At 44.9% G+C, this 23,108-nt stretch overlaps 2 protein-coding genes across 9 annotated transcripts in view; both read left to right on the top strand.

Annotated features, from left to right (window-relative positions):
• The first annotated feature begins 1,045 nt into the window (after window positions 1-1,045).
• Window positions 1,046-12,365, top strand: fhdc3 (FH2 domain containing 3). 6 transcript variants are annotated; one of them, XM_034293407.1, is made up of 12 exons: window positions 1,046-2,142; window positions 3,079-3,685; window positions 4,603-4,664; window positions 5,709-5,811; window positions 5,999-6,084; window positions 6,450-6,550; window positions 6,971-7,041; window positions 7,815-7,922; window positions 9,093-9,163; window positions 9,488-9,605; window positions 10,012-10,176; window positions 10,523-12,365. In XM_034293407.1, exons 2-12 carry the CDS (start codon window positions 3,269-3,271, stop codon window positions 12,203-12,205), a joined length of 2,985 nt encoding a protein of 994 aa, XP_034149298.1. In that variant the 5' UTR covers window positions 1,046-2,142; window positions 3,079-3,268; the 3' UTR covers window positions 12,206-12,365. The 6 variants fall into 6 exon arrangements, with proteins under 6 accessions (XP_034149298.1, XP_034149300.1, XP_034149303.1 ...); XM_034293409.1 differs by having other exon boundaries at window positions 3,147-3,685; XM_034293412.1 differs by having other exon boundaries at window positions 3,255-3,685.
• Window positions 12,366-14,597: 2,232 nt separating this feature from the next.
• Window positions 14,598-23,108, top strand: part of trim3b (tripartite motif containing 3b) — a 45,716-nt gene continuing 37,205 nt past the window's right edge. For 2 of the 3 annotated variants that reach the window (XM_020048562.3, XM_010870989.5), the window contains exon 1: window positions 22,682-22,865. The gene's annotated coding sequence lies outside the window, so the exon portion shown is untranslated. Of the gene's footprint in view, window positions 14,839-19,404; window positions 19,454-22,681; window positions 22,866-23,108 lie in introns of those variants that run through there. The other variant, XM_010870987.4, reaches the window with a different exon arrangement.

A 23,108-nucleotide genomic window follows, 5' to 3' on the forward strand; every position in this document is an offset into this window, starting at 1 on the left:
AGTGTCCGCCTCTACAGGAAGCTGACAATGTATGACTCTCCTCAGCCAATCCTGTCCCTCCGGACACTTCACACCAACCCGACCACTGTGTACTCTTCCCGCTACCCAGAATGCACTATTACAACTGATAATTCAGTGATTGATTTGTAGAGTATGACCTAACCTGTTTTCCAAATGAAACATTGTTCAGTGTGGGGTGCACTCTGTTTAACCTGAGCCCTGCTCAAAAGTAGTGCATTTCTGTGGTCCAGGGAGGACCACTAGTCAAAGACTGTGCCTCCATTGCATACGTTCTGCTGGGATGTGGGTTTGAGTCCGACCTGCTGCTCTTTCAGCAAAAACTCACCACTTTCCTGTCCAGTAAAGGAAATAATGCCTGAAAATATATCTTTAATATAGTGCACTTCATAGGGAATCTCTTGTAATTTGGGACGCACAGAAACTGTAATCATTGAATGGGTTAACAGCTTTAAAGTGTGACCGTTGCCGACGTCACTTTTTAAAGGTATTCCGGAGATGGATTTTTAGCTGTGAGGAGATGGGATTTTGTTAGCGTACAATTGTTATTTTGTAGTCCACTTTGTGTGTGGTACCTTTGTGTGGAAATGAGTCTACATATGTAATGACATTTAAAATGCCAAGAGATGAACGTGGTATCTTGGGTGAGTCCATAGTTGTCACCAGTGGCTACTCAGACCAAACTACACCGTGGAATATGGCAACACAAGGGACAATAAAAAAAAAAATGTTTTCAAAGAAACACTGTCATATTTTATTTTTGATACACTCAGTCTACCAGTCTGTTTGCCTTGTTCCTGCTAGAGCCTCCTTAGATACCCCACAGGCACATACAGACATGCATGCATGCAGCTCTGAAAAAAAAAAAAAAGACCTCTGCACCTTTTTCTTTCCTTTCCAAAAAAGTCAAAAGGGAAGGTTTTAAGTGAGGGACAGCAGGGTTAAAATTAAGAGACTCAAAACTTTCCTTTTCAACTTTTTTGGAAAGGAAAGAAAAGGGTGAAGTGGTCAAAAAAAAATCTGAGCCATACATACATACAAAATTGTCATTATTTGTGCTCACTCGTAGTTTTCACTTTACGTCCATTGAAGGAGGTCAGACTTTCTCAATATATGGATTTGAGAAGAACAAGAGATGTTGTGGTGAATCAGCGGAATGCTCCTCTGTGTTGATTGCAGAAGCTTGTCCTGCAGTATGGATGGTAACCACAAGGGGTTGCCACACAACTACTGTTCGAATTTTTGATGGGATACAAAGGTCTTCATGGTTTAATGTGTCCTGGTGATTGTTGACACAGCCCCAGATCGTGGAGGCTTGAGCATCATAATGACCAATGGAATTGACCTTAGAGGTAATGTCAGTTAGGTTAACAAACTTTCATGAACCAGTGATCACAGTTGCTAGTAGCAACGATAGCCTCCACTCTACTACTGTAACCAGACCTATCCAGCAACTATCACAAAGCAAAGTGCCAGTCTGATTCGAATTACACAATAGCTTACCGTACTGTCACTGCCCCGTTCTATAGAGTTTGAGCATTAATTATAATAGATTTCTGTTGTTAAAAAGTGGGGGGACGTGTTCCATTCATGTATAATGAAACCTACACCCCTGATTGAAAAGCAATCACAGTGAAATGGTGAGAGTGAATAAAGCAATTAAGAAGTCAGTAGTGAGTGTGAATGAACACTCATCGCAGCTTTGGAAAGAATGGGCAAACACTGTACGCAATGGGGATGAACTGACTCGCCCGAAGAGAAAACGGACCTGAAGTTACTGATCAACGGGAGGTCGAGAACAGCCTTGAGTGATTAGCTGCTAGAAGATATATGCGTACTGTTATTTGAATTTTCTTTTTAGTTACTTTTTTTTACTTAGCTATTTTTTTATTATTTCGATTTTGGTAATGAAAATGATTTTGCCATAACCACAAATACCAATTCATCGGAAGTAAGTCGGACAATAATTTTCAATAAGACAGCTTAAAGGAACCTTTACTCATAGATCCACAATAAATGTTTCCGGTCATCAAACCGAATTCACATAATAATGTAGAAACCAAGACCTACCGTTGATTAACGACCACGTCCGGAAGTTGATTGATTGACGGTCACGCGCCTCAGGTGAGTGTAGACTACATGTGTGACGCGGGCACAGCAGCGGGGAGAGGTTTGAGTTTTTGGTGCAAGACAGTTATTTTTGTTGCACGATATGTTAGATGAATGCTGAGGACAACCAGTAATACATCAGCATATTATTAATCTACGTTTGATATACGATTAATGGTAGGTGAAACAAAATGCTGTAGGCTACTTAACAGTTAAACATTCGTTTGTTAAACTGAGTGGAATGGCCGAAAAAAGCATTTTGTTGATGTTTTCTGCCATTAGATGGTGGCCCTCGGGATGTTAATTGACCCTGGCGCAATAAACAAAACAACTTGATTGTTAGTTGTGGTATCGTGGTCGTCGTTTAATACTTCTTAGTGCTGGCTTGTTGATTTAGTCTACTGTTTGGTTGTGTATGACCGTTGCCAAATGTACCGATTCTCTCTTAGTCAAGTTTATTTTTTTTATTCATTTAACAATTTTCACGGCAACCGGTCAAGTTTTAGCTACCTGGTTAATTTGCATAACTTATGGAACTTGCACCCTTCCTAATGAATAGAATACTTGATAATAGGCAAATGATGATAGAACATGTCACTTGTCTCTTCAATGCTTTCTATGAACTGTCATCAAAGTAATTTCTGGAGACACATTGTTTTATGACAGAGTGAAATGTTTACAGTCCTAAAAATAATTCAGTCTGATTGGCTACTGTGGGCAGCTCATGGAAAACAACTTGATCCGACATGGCACCCTGCTAGTGGCTCAGGTTTTAACAAATGTGGGCAGTAAATATGTAAATTAGATTGCGCTGTCAGTAAGTATGTAAATTAGTTAGATATTACTGTCTCTCTTCAGTTTCTCTCTATGTAGTTTCCCTCCTAGTTTCTCTCTCGTGTTGTTTCGCTCTGTCACTGTGTCTCTGTGAATATTGCTCTTGCTTGTTTGCAGGGTGAGCTAGCGAAGTATAACTGAGTCAGTGTTTTCCTGAACGCCGTGCTGCTGTCTTTAAACTCAAGGTCCAGTGTGACCTGGGATCTTCCGAAGACAACCTGTGTGGCCTGTAGGACTTCATTCCCGCCTCCCTGTGGATCTGCAACAAATATCTTGTCTCCCATCTCCCTCAGCTGAAAACCTCAGGATGCTAATGGAGACTCCCATGGCCGCGGCCTCTCTCCCCCCTCCTTCTCCTCTGACCCCTGACCCCTGTCATCCCCCTGAAAACACACAGGGGTTGTCTCCCTACCTCACCCCTCCGCCTCCCCCTCCTCCCCCACCCCCTCCTCTCCCTGAAGGCTGTGATGCCTTCTCCCGTAGCGTGCTCCGGCGTTCCAAGATGAGGAACTTCAACTGGGATGCGATCCCGTGCCAGTCGGTCCTGGGGAAGAGGAATGTGTGGACGTCTCTGGGTCAGCGACCCCTGGAGCACTTTGAGTTGGACACCCAGAGAATCGAGGAGATGTTCAGCCGCTCCGACACCCAGCCACGCATCCGGAAGACCGGGCTTGTCAAGAAGGCCATTGGGGACCTGCCCCCCGCGACTCTGCCAACTCAGGGGGTGAGTAAAGGAAAATATGTGTGTTTGTGTGTGTGTGGTCTTACTGAACGAATGGGGACCAAATGTCCCAATGAGTATAGTAAAACCAGAAAAAATTGACCTCATTAGGACCTTTTGCCGGTCCCGGTGAGGCAAAAGTCAATTTCCGGCTCAGGGTTTAGGGTCAGACTTACAATTGATTTTATAGTTAGAATTGGGGTTTCTGTAAGGTCCAGGCGTTGTTGGTTAAGTTTAGGGTTAAGGTTAGGCATAAATGTTACTTTATTGAGGTTAGGTTTAGGGTTGGGTTAAGGTTAGGGTTAGGTTTAGGGTTAAGTTTAGGGCAAGGGAGCATGCAATTTCTATTTTCTGGTCCCCATGAGGGTAGCTGTACAAACATTACTATGACATGGAAGGGGTTGAGCCAGCTGTGTCATAGTTTAAATGCATGGAACTGGTGTCCCTGGAGAGAAATTTGAATACCACTGTGTTATCAATCTGACCCACTGAAACACACTGATGTAAAAGATAAGGGGTTCCCCACTGCCTGTTAGCAAGGATACCACTGACTCTACTACCCATCATGCACAGCAAACCACTCACTTTCCTATTTTCTCTGTAACTTTGCAATAAAGAATGGGTCAACTAATTCCTGAGGTGGGTAAGTGCGTGTGTGTGGATGTATGTGTGTGTGCACATATTGCAGTATAATTCTAATATTAAGGTCTTTGGTGGACTCAACATCTAGTTTTGAGTTGGTTTGAATGTCTGAGTGGTCTCTAGTCTGAAAACCCAGACTTGAACCTAAACCAACATGGAAAACGTAAAACAGGGCTGAGTTTGGTCTGGGTTTCCAGGCTCCCAGAGTCGGCCCAGCTCACTACAACTATGATTGATGAAACAGACTTGTTTGACCATCTTCCCTCTCCTGTCTGTAGGTGTCAATCCTCAACTCTAAGAAGAGTATGAACGTTGGGATCTTTCTGAAGCAGTTCAAAAGGTACCGAGAAGGCAGGGGGCGGGTAGGGGTATCGGACAGGGAGGCGGGGCGGTAGATGATGGGGACGGGTATAGTACGGGAGGCGGGGCGGGAGATGGTGGGGAAGGGGTATCGGACAGGGAGGCGGGGCGGGAGATGGTGGGGAAGGGGTATCGGACAGGGAGGCGGGGCGGGAGATGGTGGGAAAGGGGTATCGGACAGGGAGGCCAGTGGCCCCGCCCAGTTCTGAAACAAATGAACTTTGGCCCTGTGCAAAACATGACGTGCCGGCAACTGGCTAGATGACCGAAGTCTCTGAGTCAGTTTAATCCAGATGCAATGGGCCTAGCCTTCTTCCACTAGGTTATGCAACACTAAACCAACTCGCAAGTCTTTGTCCTCATTGGCCGTAATGCGTTTTCAAAAACATTTAACATGCGTTTGAAACATGCGTATCTTAGTTCCATGCATTTGTTGTTAATCACAAAGGAGGAAAAGAGTGACTGTCCTTCTGACAATATAACTAATGCACTACTCTTTGAAGAGTGGGGTTGTGTTCTATTTACATTTTGCCTTCTCACTGTTCAAACAGCCGGTTTTATTTTTGCCGCTTGTTTCCATTTGACCGATCAATTATGATTTTTATTAATTTCTTTAAAATATAATTCATGAAAATTAGGCCATGTGTAGAAAAATAAAATCGAAAATAGGTGAACGTCCCCTGTCATTTCTCGTTTTAAATAGGTCTTTTGGTCATGGATAACATTGGATCAGTGTCCACTAGCTGGAACTTTGACTAACAAATGGACTGCAGATGTAATTCTGTGAGCGTTTGCCCGTGAATGTAATCCACTGGGATGTGTGCTGATGGTAGAACAGAATTCTTCCTGAACTTAGGGAATTCATCCCTGTCAAATTATTACAGCTGGATATTTTCATATGTCCATTGTTGAAGCCGTTTTGTCATGTTTCACGGTTTAATTATTGGGATCTGGGAAACCCTGAAGCAGAGGCTTCATTCTCAGTGGGTGCGCTGCCTTACTCGCCCTCTGTCTCCCCCTCCAGGCCTGTTAAGGACATTGTAGATGACATCACAAGGGGGAACTGGCTGAGATTCGGGGCAGGGAAACTCCAGGAGCTCTGTAAACTCCTCCCGGAGGAAGAAGAGGTAACAGACTAACCAACATTGTCTTGTTAAACACTACCCATCACCAACGATAGCGTTATTGAATGACATGGAAGTATTTCTGTACGATCTTTTACATTTCACCCCAGGAGGTTGCAGCTGTCATCCAGTCCAATCTAACGTGCCTGTCAGGTTTGACGGGACTAACGTTTGGTTTTGGTCCCACCAGGTAAAGAGGCTCCTCTTGTTCAGTGGAGACCTGAGCAGGTTGTCTGAGCCGGACCTCTTCATGGTGCTGCTGGTCAAAGTACCGGGGTGAGGGATTGTTTCGTATGATGACGGCGCTGAGAAGGAAAACGGTCATGTTGACAACTAGGGGGACCAACTGGCAACGTTGATAGCATTGATTACATTTATCATGGTGTAGCAATAAGTAGCACCTGGTGATAATGGTGATGATAATGGGTTAGTAGTGATAATGGGGATTATGGTGGTGATGGTGGCTTAGAGGTAATGATGGTGAATCATGATTATTATAATAAGGGTGGTCATAATGGGTTAGTTGGGGATTATGGTGTTGTTAATTGGTAAGAAGTGGTGATGATGATGATGATCTTTTGGAGTGTCGGAGGAGCCTGGTTGTGAGGATGATGTGGATAGTGATGATATTTTGTCTCTAGCTATGAGGAGCGTCTGAGGAGTCTGTTGTTGAGAGAAGAGTTCCTCCCCCTGATGGACCATATGAAACATTCCATCACTGTCCTGATTAAGGGAGCCAACGGTAATAAACTCATCGATTCCTAAACTTCACCCTAAACCTGACCCCCAACGCTATCTCTGAACGTAACAACATTAATGCTGAACTGGACTCACCTCTGTATGGCAGTATGTATTCCACGACAAAAAATAAGCTCTTTGGAACACTGTTCCAACTAGACACACTTATTGTAAATGCGTTCTGGGACATTTGGTCACTGGTTGCAAAAGTGCCATTGATAAAATAAAAATGTACATATGGGCCGGTATGCGCCCCTTGTCATTAAAACCACTCCCTTCTGAATTTCATGACTAAGTGAGGTATGATAATGATTCAAGTGATTATGTTCACATTAACAACATATTGCATATCCGGCCCCAAGTAGGAAGAAATGGCTCTCTCTCTCCTGCCATGTCTTACCTGCTCTCTTTTCTCTTCCTTTAGAGCTGTTAAACTGTGAGGACCTCCACTCTATTATCCGCCTGGTTTTGAAGGCTGGCAACTACCTGAATGCTGTACGTCACACCGTTCACCGTTATATTTTTTTGATTCTTCAGTGTAGCCACCCTTTGCCTTGATGACAGCTTTGCACACTCTTGGCATTCACTCAGCCAGCTTCTTGAGGTAGTCACAGGTTGTCAGCATTTGTTGCATTCTTTTCCCTCGCTCTGCGGTCCAACTCATCCCAAACCCTCTCATCTGGGTTGATGTCGGGTGATTGTGATGGCCGGGTCATCTGATGCAGAACTCAGTCACTCCTTATTGGTCAAATAAAACCCTCAGATTTGAACTCATCAGACCCACGAGCAGATTTTCAATTGTCTTCTTATTGGTGTCCTTCAGTAGTGGTTTCTTTGCAGCAATTTGACCATAAAGGCCAGATTCACACAGTCTCCTCTGAACAGTTGATGTTGAGATGTCTGTTACTTCATCCCTATGAAGCTTTTATTTGGGCTGCAGTCTGAGTTGCTGTTAATAGTTTCTGAGTTTCTGGCTCTCATTCTCTAATGAATTTATACTCCGCTGCAGAGGTAACTCTGGGTTTTCCTTTCCTGTGGCGATCTTTATGAGAGCCAGTTTCATCATAGCTCTTGATGGTTTTTGAGACTGCATTTGAAGTCCTTCAAGTTACACAATTTGGAACATGGTAAAAGTGAAGAAATGCCCATAAATGAGTCCCTGTCTAATTTTTTGACTGGTGCTGTATATAAAATATGAAGATGTTGTTGCAACATGTGTTTCTGTTTTGTTGAGCTGTGCTAGTAATGTTGTTGTTGTTGTTGTTTAGGGGGGGTATGCAGGCAGTGCCATTGGTTTCAGGATGACATCTCTACTGAAGCTGGCAGACACCAAGGCCAACAAACCTGGCATGAACCTCATGCACTATGTTGCCATGGTAAGATGGACAACCAACTTGGTTGGATGCCAGTGAGCGACTGTCTTGACTTTTAGATGCCAGTGAGCGACTGCCTTGACTTTTAGATGCCAGTGAGCGACTGCCTTGACTTTTAGATGCCAGTGAGCGACTGCCTTGACTTTTAGATGCCAGTGAGCGACTGCCTTGACTTTTAGATGCCAGTGAGCGACTGCCTTGACTTTTAGATGCCAGTGAGCGACTGCCTTGACTTTTAGATGCCAGTGAGCGACTGCCTTGACTTTTAGATGCCAGTGAGCGACTGCCTTGACTTTTAGATGCCAGTGAGCGACTGCCTTGACTTTTAGATGCCAGTGAGCGACTGCCTTGACTTTTAGATGCCAGTGAGCGACTGCCTTGACTTTTAGATGCCAGTGAGCGACTGCCTTGACTTTTAGATGCCAGTGAGCGACTGCCTTGACTTTTAGATGCCAGTGAGCGACTGCCTTGACTGTTGGATGCCAGTGGGCGACTGTCTTGACTGTTGGATGCCAGTGGGCGACTGTCTTGACTGTTGGATGCCAGTGGGCGACTGTCTTGACTGTTGGATGCCAGTGGGCGACTGTCTTGACTGTTGGATGCCAGTGGGCGACTGTCTTGACTGTTGGATGCCAGTGGGCGACTGTCTTGACTGTTGGATGCCAGTGGGCGACTGTCTTGACTGTTGGATGCCAGTGAGCGACTGTCTTGACTGTTGGATGCCAGTGAGCGACTGTCTTGACTGTTGGATGCCAGTGGGCGACTGTCTTGACTGTTGGATGCCAGTGGGCGACTGTCCTGACTGTTGGATGCCAGTGGGCGACTGTCCTGACTGTTGGATGCCAGTGGGCGACTGTCTTGACTGTTGGATGCCAGTGGGCGACTGTCTTGACTCTTGGATGCCAGTGGGCGACTGTCTTGACTGTTGGATGCCAGTGAGCAAGCTGTGAGGGTCTTATTGTTTTTCACTCCGAAATCAAGATCATAGACATTGGGCTCATCCCTGTTTGACCCACGCCAAAATGTAATATCGAACTAGCCCCAAACCATAACTTTTCACCTGAATGTTTAATATTAATATTTAATATTTTGTTTTATATGAAGCAGTAGGGCTGAAATTTGTCTGTGGGTTACCATTTAAATCTGTCCCTCTTTCTCTCTCCCCATCAACAGCAGGCCCAGGAGATTGACATGGCTTTGTTGAACTTCCCTGTGCAGCTTGAACACATTGGGATGGCTGCAAGGTATGGCAGGGGTGTTATACTACACCATGGTTTCCCAAACGCCTCCTCACTCGTATTGCGTTATAGTTTTAACCATAAACGCACCTCATTCAGGAAGTCATCTGACCGAGCCTTTGATTCAGTATGCCATCTTAGTGTTTATAATGTACCGTTAAAAACACCACCAAGGAAAAACATCCAATGGTAAGAATTCCTGTTTTATCCACGACTTTTGTTCAGTGGGTAGTTGGTTATTAAAGGTGTTTTAATTTGCATACAATACACAAATTGTTTCCAGTTAATTAACTCACTTTTTATGTAAAGCTGTTTCCTGTGTCATTACAGGGTGAAGAAGCAGGAGGTGGAGTCAGACTTTCAAAGGCAGGTGGAAAAGGTCAAGAAAGCCAAGATGGATGCCAAGAGACACCCTGATCTACTTTTGCAGATGCAGACATTCCTCATGGTGAGAGTCACCCTCAGGGTGTTAGACTGTCCTTTTGGGATCCTGAACACTGTCCTATTACCCCTAACCCTAAACATAACCTAAACCTTACCCAAGGGATGATATGCACATACAGACACACACTGCTCTCTCACTCCTAATCTCCCCTTTCTGTCTTTGATCTAACGGGAAGTATGGTTATTCATTTTGCAGGAGATTAAGAAATGCAGCTCAGTTTCCACCTGATTTTGTGGGGATTTGTGCAGTCTGTTTTCTCTTGAAAGCCAGGTCTATATATGGTGGCCTCTATTGATAGTGAGGCTATGTTCACTAAGTCTGTACATTGTTGAGGTGTTTCTTAATCTGGGGTTGTTAGCGGTCAGGTGTATTCGCACAGAAATTGTAATTCTCTATATCTGTCTGTCAGAGGGCCGAAGCAAGGCTGGCTGACCTCCAGGTCTGTCTGATGGAACTCAACTCCCTGAATCAGGCTGTTGCTGAGTACTTCTGTGAAGAGCCAACCACCTTTCAGCTGGAAGAATGCTGCGCCATCTTCCACTCCTTCTGTGAGCGCTTCAGAAGGGCTGTTCAGGTAAAACCACACTGAACAAATTGTTTGGCAAATTCCTGTAACTATTCCCATGTTCTGGTTTATCTTCAGTGTTAGAAGGGTCTTGGATGCCACTCAATTTTAGCAGGATGAACAATATTTTGACCCTTTCATGCTGTTCTAGTTGTCTTTCCTGACAGCGTTTGGCCCACAGTTCACCGTTTTTCAACTTTTGGCCAAAAACACACACACACACACACACACACACACACACACACACACACACACACAGGGTTCGTAACCAACCCAAACATTGATACTTTTAAATCTAACCTTTGACCACCTAACTTAGAAACCGTAACATCCTTTTCCTTCCCCCCTCCATCAGGAAAACCATGAGCGGGAGGCGGTTGAGCTGAGGCTCCGGCTCAGAAAGAGTTTCCAAAAAGCGGCCAAGCCTCTGTCCGCAGGTGGTCTGGAGGCCAGCGATACTGGGTCCGGGTCCAGCCTGGAGTCGGTCCTCCACAGCTTCCTGAACACTTCGCGCCTCAGGGGGCCCCGGGGTTCAACCCGACGCAGACCACCCCACCCATTCCCCCTGCCTCCCGGGATATTGTCCCCTGTCAGGGCCTCCCCCTCCCCACAGACAGACTCCCCACAGACAGACTCCCCACAGACAGACTCCCCACAGACAGACTCCCCACAGACAGACTCCCTGGCAGACGAGCCAGAAGATGGAGGAAGACCAGGGCCTAGCCGGGACACCATCCCAGGAGGGGGTACCCCGGGTGGGGAGGATGATGGGTTGACACCCCGGTGGGACAGGGAGAACCTGGGGCAGGCAGAGGAGACGAGAGGGGAGTGCTGGCCCTGTGAGCTGGGTAGCTCTGCTGCTGAGGTGGAGCGAGTGGATGGGGGGATGGACCTGGGGAAGGACGAGCAGCACAGATCCCGTCTGGACTTGCCTTTGGAGAATGGTGAAGACAACTACGAGGATGAGGAGGTGGAAAAAGAGGGCAAGACGGTTACCCCTGAGGACCAGAGGTCAAGGGTGGGCTCAAAGACACCCTTATCCATCAACCAAACACAGAGCCCTCAGAGCTTTGGCTGTCACAGCCTGTCCCCTCTACTACACACACACCCCACTCAGAGGGAGGAGAGGAGAGGGGAGGTGGAGGAGAGGGAGATGAGAATGGCTGAAGATGCCGAGGAGAGCATTGAGAATGTTGGGAGGAGAGAGGGTGAGGAGGAGAAGGACGAGGAGGTGCGAAGGATGTGTGAATTGTCCAGGAAGGTCATTCACTACCAGACCAGCCGAGGCAGGTTATCCGATGACCAAACTGAATTTCCAGAGGGGGATGGCACCTCCCCTTGCCCCCTCCCCCAACCCTCCACCCCTTGCTCCAGAAGGATGAGACAGGTTGACCTGGCTCTCTGGCACAGCCCTCGCCCCGCCCCCCAGCCCTCCACCCCAGGCAGCAGGGGCATGACACAGGTAGACCTGGCTGGCTGTAACCTGGGGTCCCCCTGGGTCATCCTCAGTCCTCACTCAACACCCCTAAACCACAGCCGACGCCGACACTCGTTTTCCGCCCCCAGTGAAGACTGTGGCCTTGATGACGACGTCTGGTTGTTACCCCCCACCCCAACTCGATTTTCTTCCCCCACTCACCCCTCCACTGCCGCCTGCTCTCATCTGCTCCTGCCGGGTGAGGCGAGGGCTCTGCTGAGACCCCCTGGAAACACAGAACTCCAGGGTAGGAGGCCCTGGTCCCTGCCTGACTGCCCCAGTAGAATAGCTCTGTCCCATGGCCCCGCACTTCGGCCTCTCTGCCTGGATGAGACGGAAGGGAGCCGTGTTACGGGATTCAGCTTCCGCCTGGGGGAGCTGATCCAGAAACACAGCTCCCTGAGGCTGTGGGCCGGAGGTGACTCGGATGGTACCGCTGAGGACCGGGGACCCGTGGAGAGACACAACAGTAACTCCGGGATCGTGTCTTTCTTCAGACGCTTCGGGGAGTGGAAACGAGACAGCTTGGAGGAACTGTACTCTGGAGGGAAATGCACTTAACCAGTGACAGAGGGAAGACAAGGCGAGTGGGGAGTGAGGGTAGAGATGAACAGGGAGGTTTAGTCTTTTTAAAATGTCTGTGATGTTGACATTGTTATTTAAATGCATTTCATTTAAAGTGAGCTACTCCTTTTTAAGAGAGTATGACAGCTCTTTTAATGTAATCCTGGGTAAACGTGGACTTGCTCTCCTAGGTTAGCATTCTTCAGCGCTCTTAATGTAATCCTGCCTCGCCCTGAGGGCCTTGGTCAAAGGAAATCACTGTGTAGGAATGTATAGGATTCAAGATGTACCCCACGTTAGCTACTTATGCATGTTACACTTTTTTAGGATTTTTCTTCTTTTTTAAGTATTATTCAGAAATGTTGAAATCGGAAATATTTGTACAAAACAAAGCCCCGCTGTCCCGCTTCATGCAGTCTGCCATGTAAGTTGGAGTGTGGAGTTCAGGCATTTTACTTTTTGTAATAAAGGATCAACTTCTACCGTGGCCACATTGTCTTTGATCTCTGCCATGTTTATGTTCGTAGAAATGTATAATCATTATGTGCCGTCAGATGTTACTATGCGTTCAACTGAACACCTTGGGCTATGATTTTAAGTGACAGATGACGGTGAAGAGCATCCAACTACTAATTTAATAGTTTACAGTCCACTTAATAGAAATGCAATCGGTTGTTCTGTCTCAGAGCAAGGTTTTTAACTGTAATTGCTCCCAGGCGGTTAGAGGTTTTTCTTCTTGCCTGGACCATATCATGTTTTCAGCACATTTGTTTCTTACATGTTGAGCACGAGTGGAATTGACACACACTGGTGCCTAGGATAATCTGAAGCTTGTTTTTATGTAATCGACATAGAAGCTGAGGAATAACATTCTTATGTAGCTCACTGGGAAGAAGGGGTCCTCGTTACCATGATAACTGTCAGTGTTTACATCATGAGGCGTTTTGGCCAGTGTCACAGTGAAATATAACCCCCTGGAAACAAGCCCACCCACAAAGAGCCTCTTTTCACCCCTCTTCCTCCCTTTTCAGTGGAGCCACAGGCTGCCCTCTGTACCACAGATGATGGAGGGAGGAATGAAAAAAAGGGAAGGAGACAACTCCTAAGTTTAAGTCCTTTTTTTGAACAATATTTCTTCTGTCAGTGAGAAAGCGTATGGTTCTACTTATATACTAGACAAAAAGGGACTACAGACCTGTTTTTGCTGCTTATTGCAAATTGAGCTATCACATTTGAAGCAGTTTTCTCAGTGGTGGTTAATTAGTTGTTTCAGGGGCGTGGTTTGTCTGGTGTGTGATTTAAAAGTGGTTTCAGGAGCGTGGTTTGTCTGGTGTGTGATTTGAGAGTGGTCTCAGGGGCGTGGTTTGTCTGGTGTGTGATTTGAGAGTGGTCTCGGGTGTGGTTTGTCTGTTGTGTGATTTGAGAGTGGTCTCAGGGGAGTGGTTTGGTGTGTGATTTGAGAGTGGTCTCAGGGGTGTGGTTTGTCTGGTGTCAGATTCGAGAGTGGTCTCAGAGATGTTGTTTGTATGGTGTGTGATTTGAGAGTGGTGTCAGGGGCGTGGTTTGTCTGGTGTGTGATTTGAGAGTGGTCTCGGGTGTGGTTTGTCTGTTGTGTGATTTGAGAGTGGTCTCAGGGGAGTGGTTTGGTGTGTGATTTGAGAGTGGTCTCAGGGGTGTGGTTTGTCTGGTGTCAGATTCGAGAGTGGTCTCAGAGATGTTGTTTGTATGATGTGTGATTTGAGAGTGGTCTCGGGTGTGGTTTGGTGTGTGATTTGAGAGTGGTCTCAGAGGTGTGGTTTGTCTCTGGCGTGGGATTTGAGAGTGGTCTCGGGTGTGGTTTGTCTCTGGTGTGTGATTTGATAGTTGTCCCAGGGGTGTGGTTTGTTGAGGGGGTGTGGTTTGACATGGGGGTTTAGTGTATATAGAGTACATTTCGTTCTTATGTCCGCTCACCTAGTCCCCTCAACTGACCCTCCCCTCTAATGGATGTTGAGAAGGAGACGAGGTGAGAAAAGAGGACGTGATGAGCAGGTAATCGAGAGTGTGACTGTGTCCTTTCACCAGGTAGCTGTGACATCATCAGTGACATCTGTGTGCGCACCACTGTTTTGAGCACTCAGTAATGGTCCTATTTAAACATTGCAGTAATTTTTTACAATAGAATACAATGCAATGCAACTTCCTCTCTGCTCTACCCCAAGTGTTGTCAGTTGTTCATGAAAGACCCGAGGTTACTGTCCCGGATAAACTGGAATGGTTACAAAACAATCGGACCATTCAGACTCTGGAGGCGTCATCGCTCAACATGTGAGCCAGTTCCTTGGGAATGGGAGAGAGAGAGAGGGGGAGTATGGGAGGGAGAGAAAGACAGAACAACCTTCAATCCTTAGAAATGTACCGTCACCAAGGCTATTCCACTGAACCCTGGTTTAGCTGTTGGTGGGAGAAACAGCGAGAATCGTGAGGAAAGCTCTTCCAACCAAAAGAGGGAGGGGTAATGCACAGAGGAAGATAGAGGGGGAAGAAGAGAGAGAACCTGAAACTCATAACAGGATTAAACTAGAAGAGAGTGAAATAGAGAGATGGACTACAGATTAATTATTAAAGTATGAGAGGACGCTGAATGACAGGTGAGACTGATAATATTTCATCTTTGTTTGTTTAGGCTGACGTTGTGTAATCTTAATCTGAACTACCAAGCTAAGAGCAGTCAAAGTACTTGCAAAGACGTTATGAATTTAGGGCAGTACACTTGTATGCAGTACCTGCCAGAAGTTTAGACAGGCTTATACCCATTTATTATGTATATATACAGTATCTCACAAAAGTGAGTACACCGCTCACATATTGGCAAATATTTGATTATATCTTTTCATGTGACAACACTGAGGAAATGACACTTTGCTACAATGTAAAGTAGAGTGTACAGCTTGTACAGGTGCTGTTCATGAAATTAGAATATCATTAAAAAAGTGTAAATGTGCTGTACACAACACACAGCCATTAATGTCTAAACAACTGGCAACAAAAGTTAGTACACCCCTAAGTGAAAATGTCCAAATTGGGCCCAATTAAGCCATTTTCCCTCCCCGGTGTCTCTGGTGTGAATGGGGAGCAGGTGTGTTACATTTGGTGTCATCACTCTCACTCCCTCATACTGGTCACTGGAAGTTCAACATGGCATCTCAGGGCAAATAACTCTCTGAGGATCTGAAAAAAATTATTATTGCTGCACCATCAAATTGGTCTGCTGTCGTCCCAGAAGGAAGCTTCTTCTAAAGATGATGCACAGGAAAGCCTGCAAACAGTTTGCTGAAGACAAGCAGACTAAGGACATGGATTACTGGAACCATGGATCCTGTGGTCTGATGAGACCAAAAAAAACGTATTTGGTTCAGATTGTGTCAAGCGTGTATGGCGGCAACCAGGTGAGGAGTACAAAGACGTGTGTCTTGCCTACAGTCAAGCATGGTGGTGGGAGTGTCATGGTCTGGTGCTGCATGAGTGCTGCCGGCACTGGGAAGCTACAGTTCATTGAGGGAACCATGAATGCCAACATGTACTGTGACGTACTGAAGCAGAGCATGATCCCCTGCCTTTGGAGACTGGGCTGCAGGGCCACACCTCCAAGACGACCACTGCCTTGCTAAAGAATCTGAGGATGAAAGTGATCGACTGGCCAAGCATGTCTCCAGACCTAAACCCTATTGAGCATCTGTGGGGCATCCTCAAACGGAAGGTGGAGGAGTGCAAGGTCTCTAACATCCACCAGCTCTGTGATGCCGTCATGGAAGAGTGGAAGAGGACTCCAGTGGCAACCTGTGAAGCTCTGGTGAACTCCGTGCTCAAGAGGGTTATGGCAGTGCTGGAAAATAATGGTGGCCACACAAAATTACAATAATGGTGGCCAGCGGTGTAGACATTAATGGCTGTGTGTTGGGTTATTTTGAGGGGACAGCAAATTAACACTGTTATGCAAGCTGTACACTCACTACTTTACATTGTAGCGAAGTGTCATTTCTTCAGTGTTGTCACATGAAAAGATATAATAAAATATTTACAAAAATATGAGGGGTGTACTCACTTTTGTGAGATACTTTATATACACATCCAGTTGTGCTCATAGGTTTGCATACCCTGCCAGAAATTGTGACATTTTGGCATCAATATATACACAGCTCTGGAAAAAATTAAGAGTCCACTGTACCTTTTTCTTTCCTTTCCAAAAATTTGGTTTTGAGTGAGGAACAGAAGGGGTAACATTATGAGACTACTGAAAATTTAATGCAGTGGTCTCTTAACTTCTTCCAGAGCTGTATATAGTTGTGCTCAATAGTTTTGGTAATATATGTGCCATTTGTAAAGAAAACATGAGTGAGCAGGCAAAACACGTCTTATTTCTTATGGGATTTACATTCCAACAAAATTGTCATAATCAAAAAACATGGCACAATCAAAAAACAAAATATGGTAACAAAGAAAAAAAATCAACTGGCCCATGTCCAAGTGTCTGCACACCCTTTGTTGTTAATACTGTGTATTTTCCCCTTTAGCATCAATGACAGAGCGCAGTCTTTTGTAATAATTGTCTAAGAGCCCACACATTCCTGCAGGTGGTCTAGCTGCCCATTTGTCTTGGCAAAGTGCCTCCAGGTCATGCAAAGTCTTTTGTTGTCTTGCATGAACCGCATGTCTTAGTGGCTCAATGATATTAAGGTCAGGAGACTGTGATGGCCACTCCAGAACCTTCACCTGTTTCTGCTGTAACCACTAGAGGTTCAACTTGGCCTTGTGCTTAGGGTCATTGTTGTGCTGGAAAATCCAAGAGCATCCTATGCGCAGCTTTCCTGCAGAAGAATGCAAATTGTCTGCCAGTATTTTCTGATAACTTGCTGCATTCATCTTGCCAACAGTTTTCACAAGTTCACACACCCCCAAAACATCAGTGACCCACCACCATGCTTCAGTGGGGATGGTATTCTATTCACTATTGGCCTTGTTAACCCCTCTCCAAACATAGCGCTTATGGTTGTGCCCATAAAGCTCTATTTTGTGACCATAAAGCTCCAAATTACAGTGTGACAGAAGCTGTGAGACGTGTCAAGGTGTTGTCGGGCATATTGTAACTGGGCTTTTTTGTGGCATTGGCGCAGTAAGGGCTTCTTTCTGGCAAATCGACCATGCAGCAAATTTTTGTTCAAGTATCATCATATTGTGCTCCTTGAAACAACTACATAATTTTTTTTCCACTTCTTAATAAGTGATTGAACAGTACAGACTGGCATTTGCAAGGCTTTGGATCTCTTTATATATTCTTTTTTATCACACTGTTGGAAACCCCCCGTGCAAATTCAGCTCAGCCGCTGTACTGTAGTTCCGCTGGGCAGGTTCCGTTCGGGACGCAGCTGTAGATTTCCCCCGGCTTTTCTGAAGTAACACAGTCTTCTTGTATTTTTTCGACGGGAGGGTTCAGACATGAGGCTGCATATCATCCCCTAAACAGTTCAAGCTGAATGCATTGGAATGATTAGCATGGCTTTCTCTACCCCATGCTCTATACCAAATGACACTCCATCAAAATAGTGGCCTACTTTGGACCAGAACCTCGTGGTCATTGGGCATAGTGGGCCTGAATGGGTGGTGCAGTACCGCAGTTTACCCAGCAGGGGTCTCTCTGTGTTTGTGTCGTAATGGAGGAACGAGGCCCAGCATCGGCAGCATTCTCACAACATCACGTCGCCTGGCGATCGGAAACAATCCGAAATGACACACACACACTCGCACACAAAAACGGGGATGTCAGCCTTTACAATCAGACTGAAATGTACAGTCATCAATGAAAAAAATAAAATGCATTTTATAAAGGCCTTTTTACATCAGCAGTTGTCACGAAGTGCTGAAACCACAAGAAACCACATGAAGAAAAACTATAATTATATTGAGGTGGACCTGCTTTTGTTTTTGGATGTAAAGACTTAAGGCATCTCAGACTACATTATTGACCGGTTGTTGGAGATGAGTTCTCATTTCACAGACCATGAATAGGAATAGTCATGTTTGAAAATATTTGCTATTCAATGAATGAAGAAATAAGATGAAAGGGGATAAAGGGAAGGCGAAGGAAAAACAATTGATGGATGACTCACATGGCTGCACAAACTACTGTGGAAGGATCATTTACCAGGTCAACTCAGTAAGGACAGTCCTTAAAACAACAGGTTTTACCACAGTGGGAATCGCAACTAGTTTTAAACAAAGAAAAGTGTGGGCAGAATGTCATTCCACCCTGATGTTGATTTCTGTGTATACACACCAGTGTTCTTCCAAAACAAGCCTGAATAATCACCCTGTCTTTGAAGGGGATCGATCCCATCGTTCTTTGTTTGCTTGACCTTCAAGGAATAAACTTCTGTTTCGATCCAATAATAGACTTTATTAATCTGATTCCCTGGTTAAAATTGTCTTAATATTCTGTAAGAAAAAATGTGTGTCTATTTAAAATGTAAAAAAAGATTGACATATTTGGGATTGTGGCTTTGATTCCTGTGGTGGCCCAGTAATAATTAAGTATCAATAAAGTGAATTAAAATGTATGCATACAGATAACCACACAGTGGTTGTAATTCACTCTGGCTGAGATCGTTTTCTAAATGGCATGAATGTAATGGAATATTGGAATGTATACATTTTAATGATCCTGTAGACATATGTGGTTATTAATCTTACTGATCCTACAGAACTGGAAGGTTATTCTACCTGATCCTACAGACATTAATGGTTATTGATCTACCTGATCCTACAGACATTAATGGTTATTGATCTACCTGATCCTACAGTCATTAATGGTTATTGATCTACCTGATCCTACAGACATTAATGGTTAATGATCTACCTGATCCTACAGACATTCATGGTTATTGATCTACCTCAGTGGTTCTCAACTCCTGGCCTTGGGACCCAAAGTACTGCTGATTTTCATTCTAGCCCTCTAAATATTGACTAATTTAGACTTGGAACACCAGGTGAATGCAATGAACTATCAGGAAGAATAGAAAACAAGCAGTAGTCTGGGTCCCCAGGCTTGGAGTTGGGACCCTGATTTACCTGATGCTACAGACATTAATGGTTATTGATTTTGCTGATCAGACATTCTGTGTATGTGTTTACGACCCATGGTGTCCCTGTTGCTGTTTCAGATCATTCTGGAGAAGCCACAAAACCAACCAATGACAGCAACATGATTGGGTAAGTCCTCTGTCTATGTGTGTGTAAATGAAAATGTGTGGGCAATTTTTATTATTATTATTAATTGCCCAGTTATAGTTTCTAGAAGGGCTTAAAGAAGCTATATCCCTAACAGTTACAGAAACCATGATCCACTCACACTCAATCACAGCTACGCTAAACCATTGACCTGATAAATAATCAAGTCTTTATTCTGAGACGGAAAAGGGAGGGATAGAGGGAGATGAAGAGACAGAGGGCAAGTAAGAGAGAGAGATGGAGAGATGGATAAAAAAGAGGAGGGAAATTAAGGGGGCTTCAAAGAGAGATCAGTAGGGACATTGTTTAGAGGGGATTAGAGACACACAGAAAGAGAAAAGAGTGAGAATGAGGAGAGCAGGGTTGGAAATAGGGAGAGGAAGAGAAATAATGGGAGGAGGGAGAGGCTAATGAGGGAGGAGGGAGGGACTAAGGAGGGAGGGACTATGGAGGGAGGAGTCGGGGAGATAATGAGAGAGGAGGGAGGGACTAAGGAGGGAGGGACTATGGAGGGAGGAGTCGGGGAGATAATGAGAGAGGAGGGAGGGATTAAGGAGAGAGTGATGGAGTAAGCACGGGTTGGACAGAGATGAAAATGAAGACTCACATAGATTAGGGAAACTGAATCCTTGTTGGTCTGGGTCAGTGGAGTGGAGACAAGAGAATCTCTCAGTGTGTGTGTGTGTGTGTGTTACCAAGAGAGATTATTTTCCCTTCTTTTTCTGCAGCTGAACTTTACTCCACAGCTGATTAATACCTTCAAATGAGTCATAACTCCTTTCCAGTCTTTAGCATAACAACCTTCTGCTTAACAATAGTCTGGCTAATAGCCCCAGCTTAGTTTACAGCTGCCCCTCTCTCTCTCTCTCTCTCTCTCTCTCACGCACACACACACTCTAATAAAACCACATCCTAATTGATGTCATAACTCCAATGAACCAGACCGACCAGGATTCACTTATGCTAGTTCCTTCTCTCTCTTTTCCTCTCTCTTTTCCTCTCTTTTTCCCTCCCTTCCTTCTGTCCATAAAACGTAGACTCTGACTCTGGAGGTCAATCCCACTGACTCTGACTCTGGAGATCAATCCCACTGACTCTGACTCAGGAGGTCAATCCCATTGACTCTGACTCAGGAGGTCAATCCCATTGACTCTGACTCAGGAGGTCAATCCCATTGACTCTAACTCTGGAGATCAATCCCACTGACTCTGACTCAGGAGGTCAATCCCACTGACTCTGACTCAGGAGGTCAATCCCATTGACTCTGACTCAGGAGGTCAATCCTATTCACTCTGACTCAGGAGGTCACTCCCAGTGATAGGCAGTCATTTTTAGTTTTAAAAGACATTTAGGTTAAAAGACATTACAAAACCTTAACCCTTGATGTACTCTTGTCTCATGTTTCTGTAGCAGTTTGTCCTGGTGCAAAGATAAAATGTTGTCTTGTTACCGTGGCGTCTCTTGGTTGCACCTATATAGCCATCCATTCTACCATTCCAATAAAAAGAGCTAGATTCATGAATACCCAGAAACCATGCCGTTCACACCACTACCACCCACATAGAGACAGAGACACACAGCGAGACAGAGACAAACCGAGACACACGGAAACATTTAGAGACAAACAGAGTGAGACAGAGACAAACAGAGACACACAGAGAGACAGAGACACACAGAGACATATAGAGACAGAGCGAGACAGAGACAAACAGAGACACACACTCAGAGACAGAGACACAGACACACAGAGAGACACATAGAAACAGACACAGAGAAAGACAGAGAGAGACACACAGAAACAGAGACACAGAAAGAGACAAAGACACACAGAGAGACAGAGACAAACATAGAAACACAGAGAGATACAGAGAGACTGAGACACACACACAGAGACAGGGACACAGAGAGACACACAAAGAGACAGAGACACACTGAGACACAGCTGCACTGGATGCAGTCACCATGGCAACAACGTGCTGCATCGAAGAATGTCGGGAAGATGGTTTCTCTCTCACACACATATCCACATAGACAGACACACAGATATACACTCCTTTATAATGCATTCATATAAATTCCTCAGTCGATCTCTCCATTAAAAAATGTTCGTCCCCTTTGTCTCTCTTTTTCTTCCTCATCCATTCTTTCCTTTATCCTCTTTCCTTCCTTGGCATCCGCCTCCTACTCTTCTATTATGTATGCTTTTAATCATGAATGACAAAGTCAGTGTTGCCAAAGGGAAGTGAAACACAGACAAATTATAGTTAATTACAAATAATCACAGGTTGAAGATAAACTGATTGGTGGAAACCTCACCAAAAACAGTATGTTTTCTCAACAAAAAAAGATGTGCATTTTCTATTGGTTGATTTTGTCATATTCTGCAGACATTACTTGCAGACTTCTTCCAGACTTCCTGATCTCTCATTCTTTCTGTCTCTCCTTTCAATCTCAGTTTGTTCTTTCTTCTGGTCAAGCTTTTGTACCTTTTAATTAATCCCCTGTCTTTATCACTCTTTCTTCTGTTTTCTCACCTGTCTCTTGGTATTTCTCCTCGCATCCTCCCTCCTCCTCCCCTAAATACTCAAGCCTTTTGCTCATGAGCATTTTACACCTACACCACTTGGTGTGTGTGTGTGTGTGTGTCTGTGTGTGTCTTTGTTGTGGGTACGAGATATGTGTGTGTGTGTGTGTAAGTGAGTGTGTGTCGGCCCTTCGTTAACACCCAGTAATTGATTGTCTCTGTTCTAATCCTCTGACTGATATTGGTTCTTAATGACTTCCATTCCTTACCACACACACACACACACATATATATATATATATATATATATATATATATATATATATATATATATATATATATATATATATATATATATATATATATATATATATATAAATGTGCAAATACAAAACAAATGTGCACACATGCTCTTGCTCCCTTTCCCAGCCTGCCTCTTTTTTCCTCACTTCTTTATTTTCCTTCCTACCTCCTCTTCCTTGTTCCTTCTTTCCTCTCTATTCCTCTATCATTCTCTTTTCTCTTCCTTCCTCTCTCTTCCTTCCCTCTATCTCCGCCTGGCCTTTTCTCCCTGCTGCCAGTTCAGCTCTCACATCATTGGTTAATCCTGTCCCTTCCCACTCTCATCTTAGCCAGTGAGCTTGAACAATGTTTTTCTCGCTCACATCTCTTGCCTCCGTCTTTTTTTCTTACACACCATCCAGACCACGACCACACACACCTCATTCCTGCCTCTCTGACAGCCCTTCTCGCTCTTCTCTGTGGGATTCTGGGTGGTGTTCTGAATGGACAGGAATACGCTGATCCCTCGCTGAAAACATAGCTTCTCTGCACCTCTCATTCATTCTCTCTCTCTCTCTGTCTGGAAACGTGAGTACATCCTCCTATTTTCTTGCCTCCCTCTCTCATCTCCCTCTTTCCCTCCCTCTCCCCTTCCACTTGTTCTTGATAGACCCCTGTACATTCTTCCCTCCAAATTTGTGTTCTCTCCATCCTGGGCTGTTTATTTATGTCCAGTATATAGGAGGAAGGAAAGGCTAGTAGATATGGCACCAGTGGTAGGAAAATGCTGGACCACTTGTCATGTCCATCTACAGATTAATGAGGGATAGA

This window comes from Esox lucius, chromosome 7, assembly GCF_011004845.1.
Source record: "Esox lucius isolate fEsoLuc1 chromosome 7, fEsoLuc1.pri, whole genome shotgun sequence".
NCBI lineage: Eukaryota > Metazoa > Chordata > Actinopteri > Esociformes > Esocidae > Esox > Esox lucius.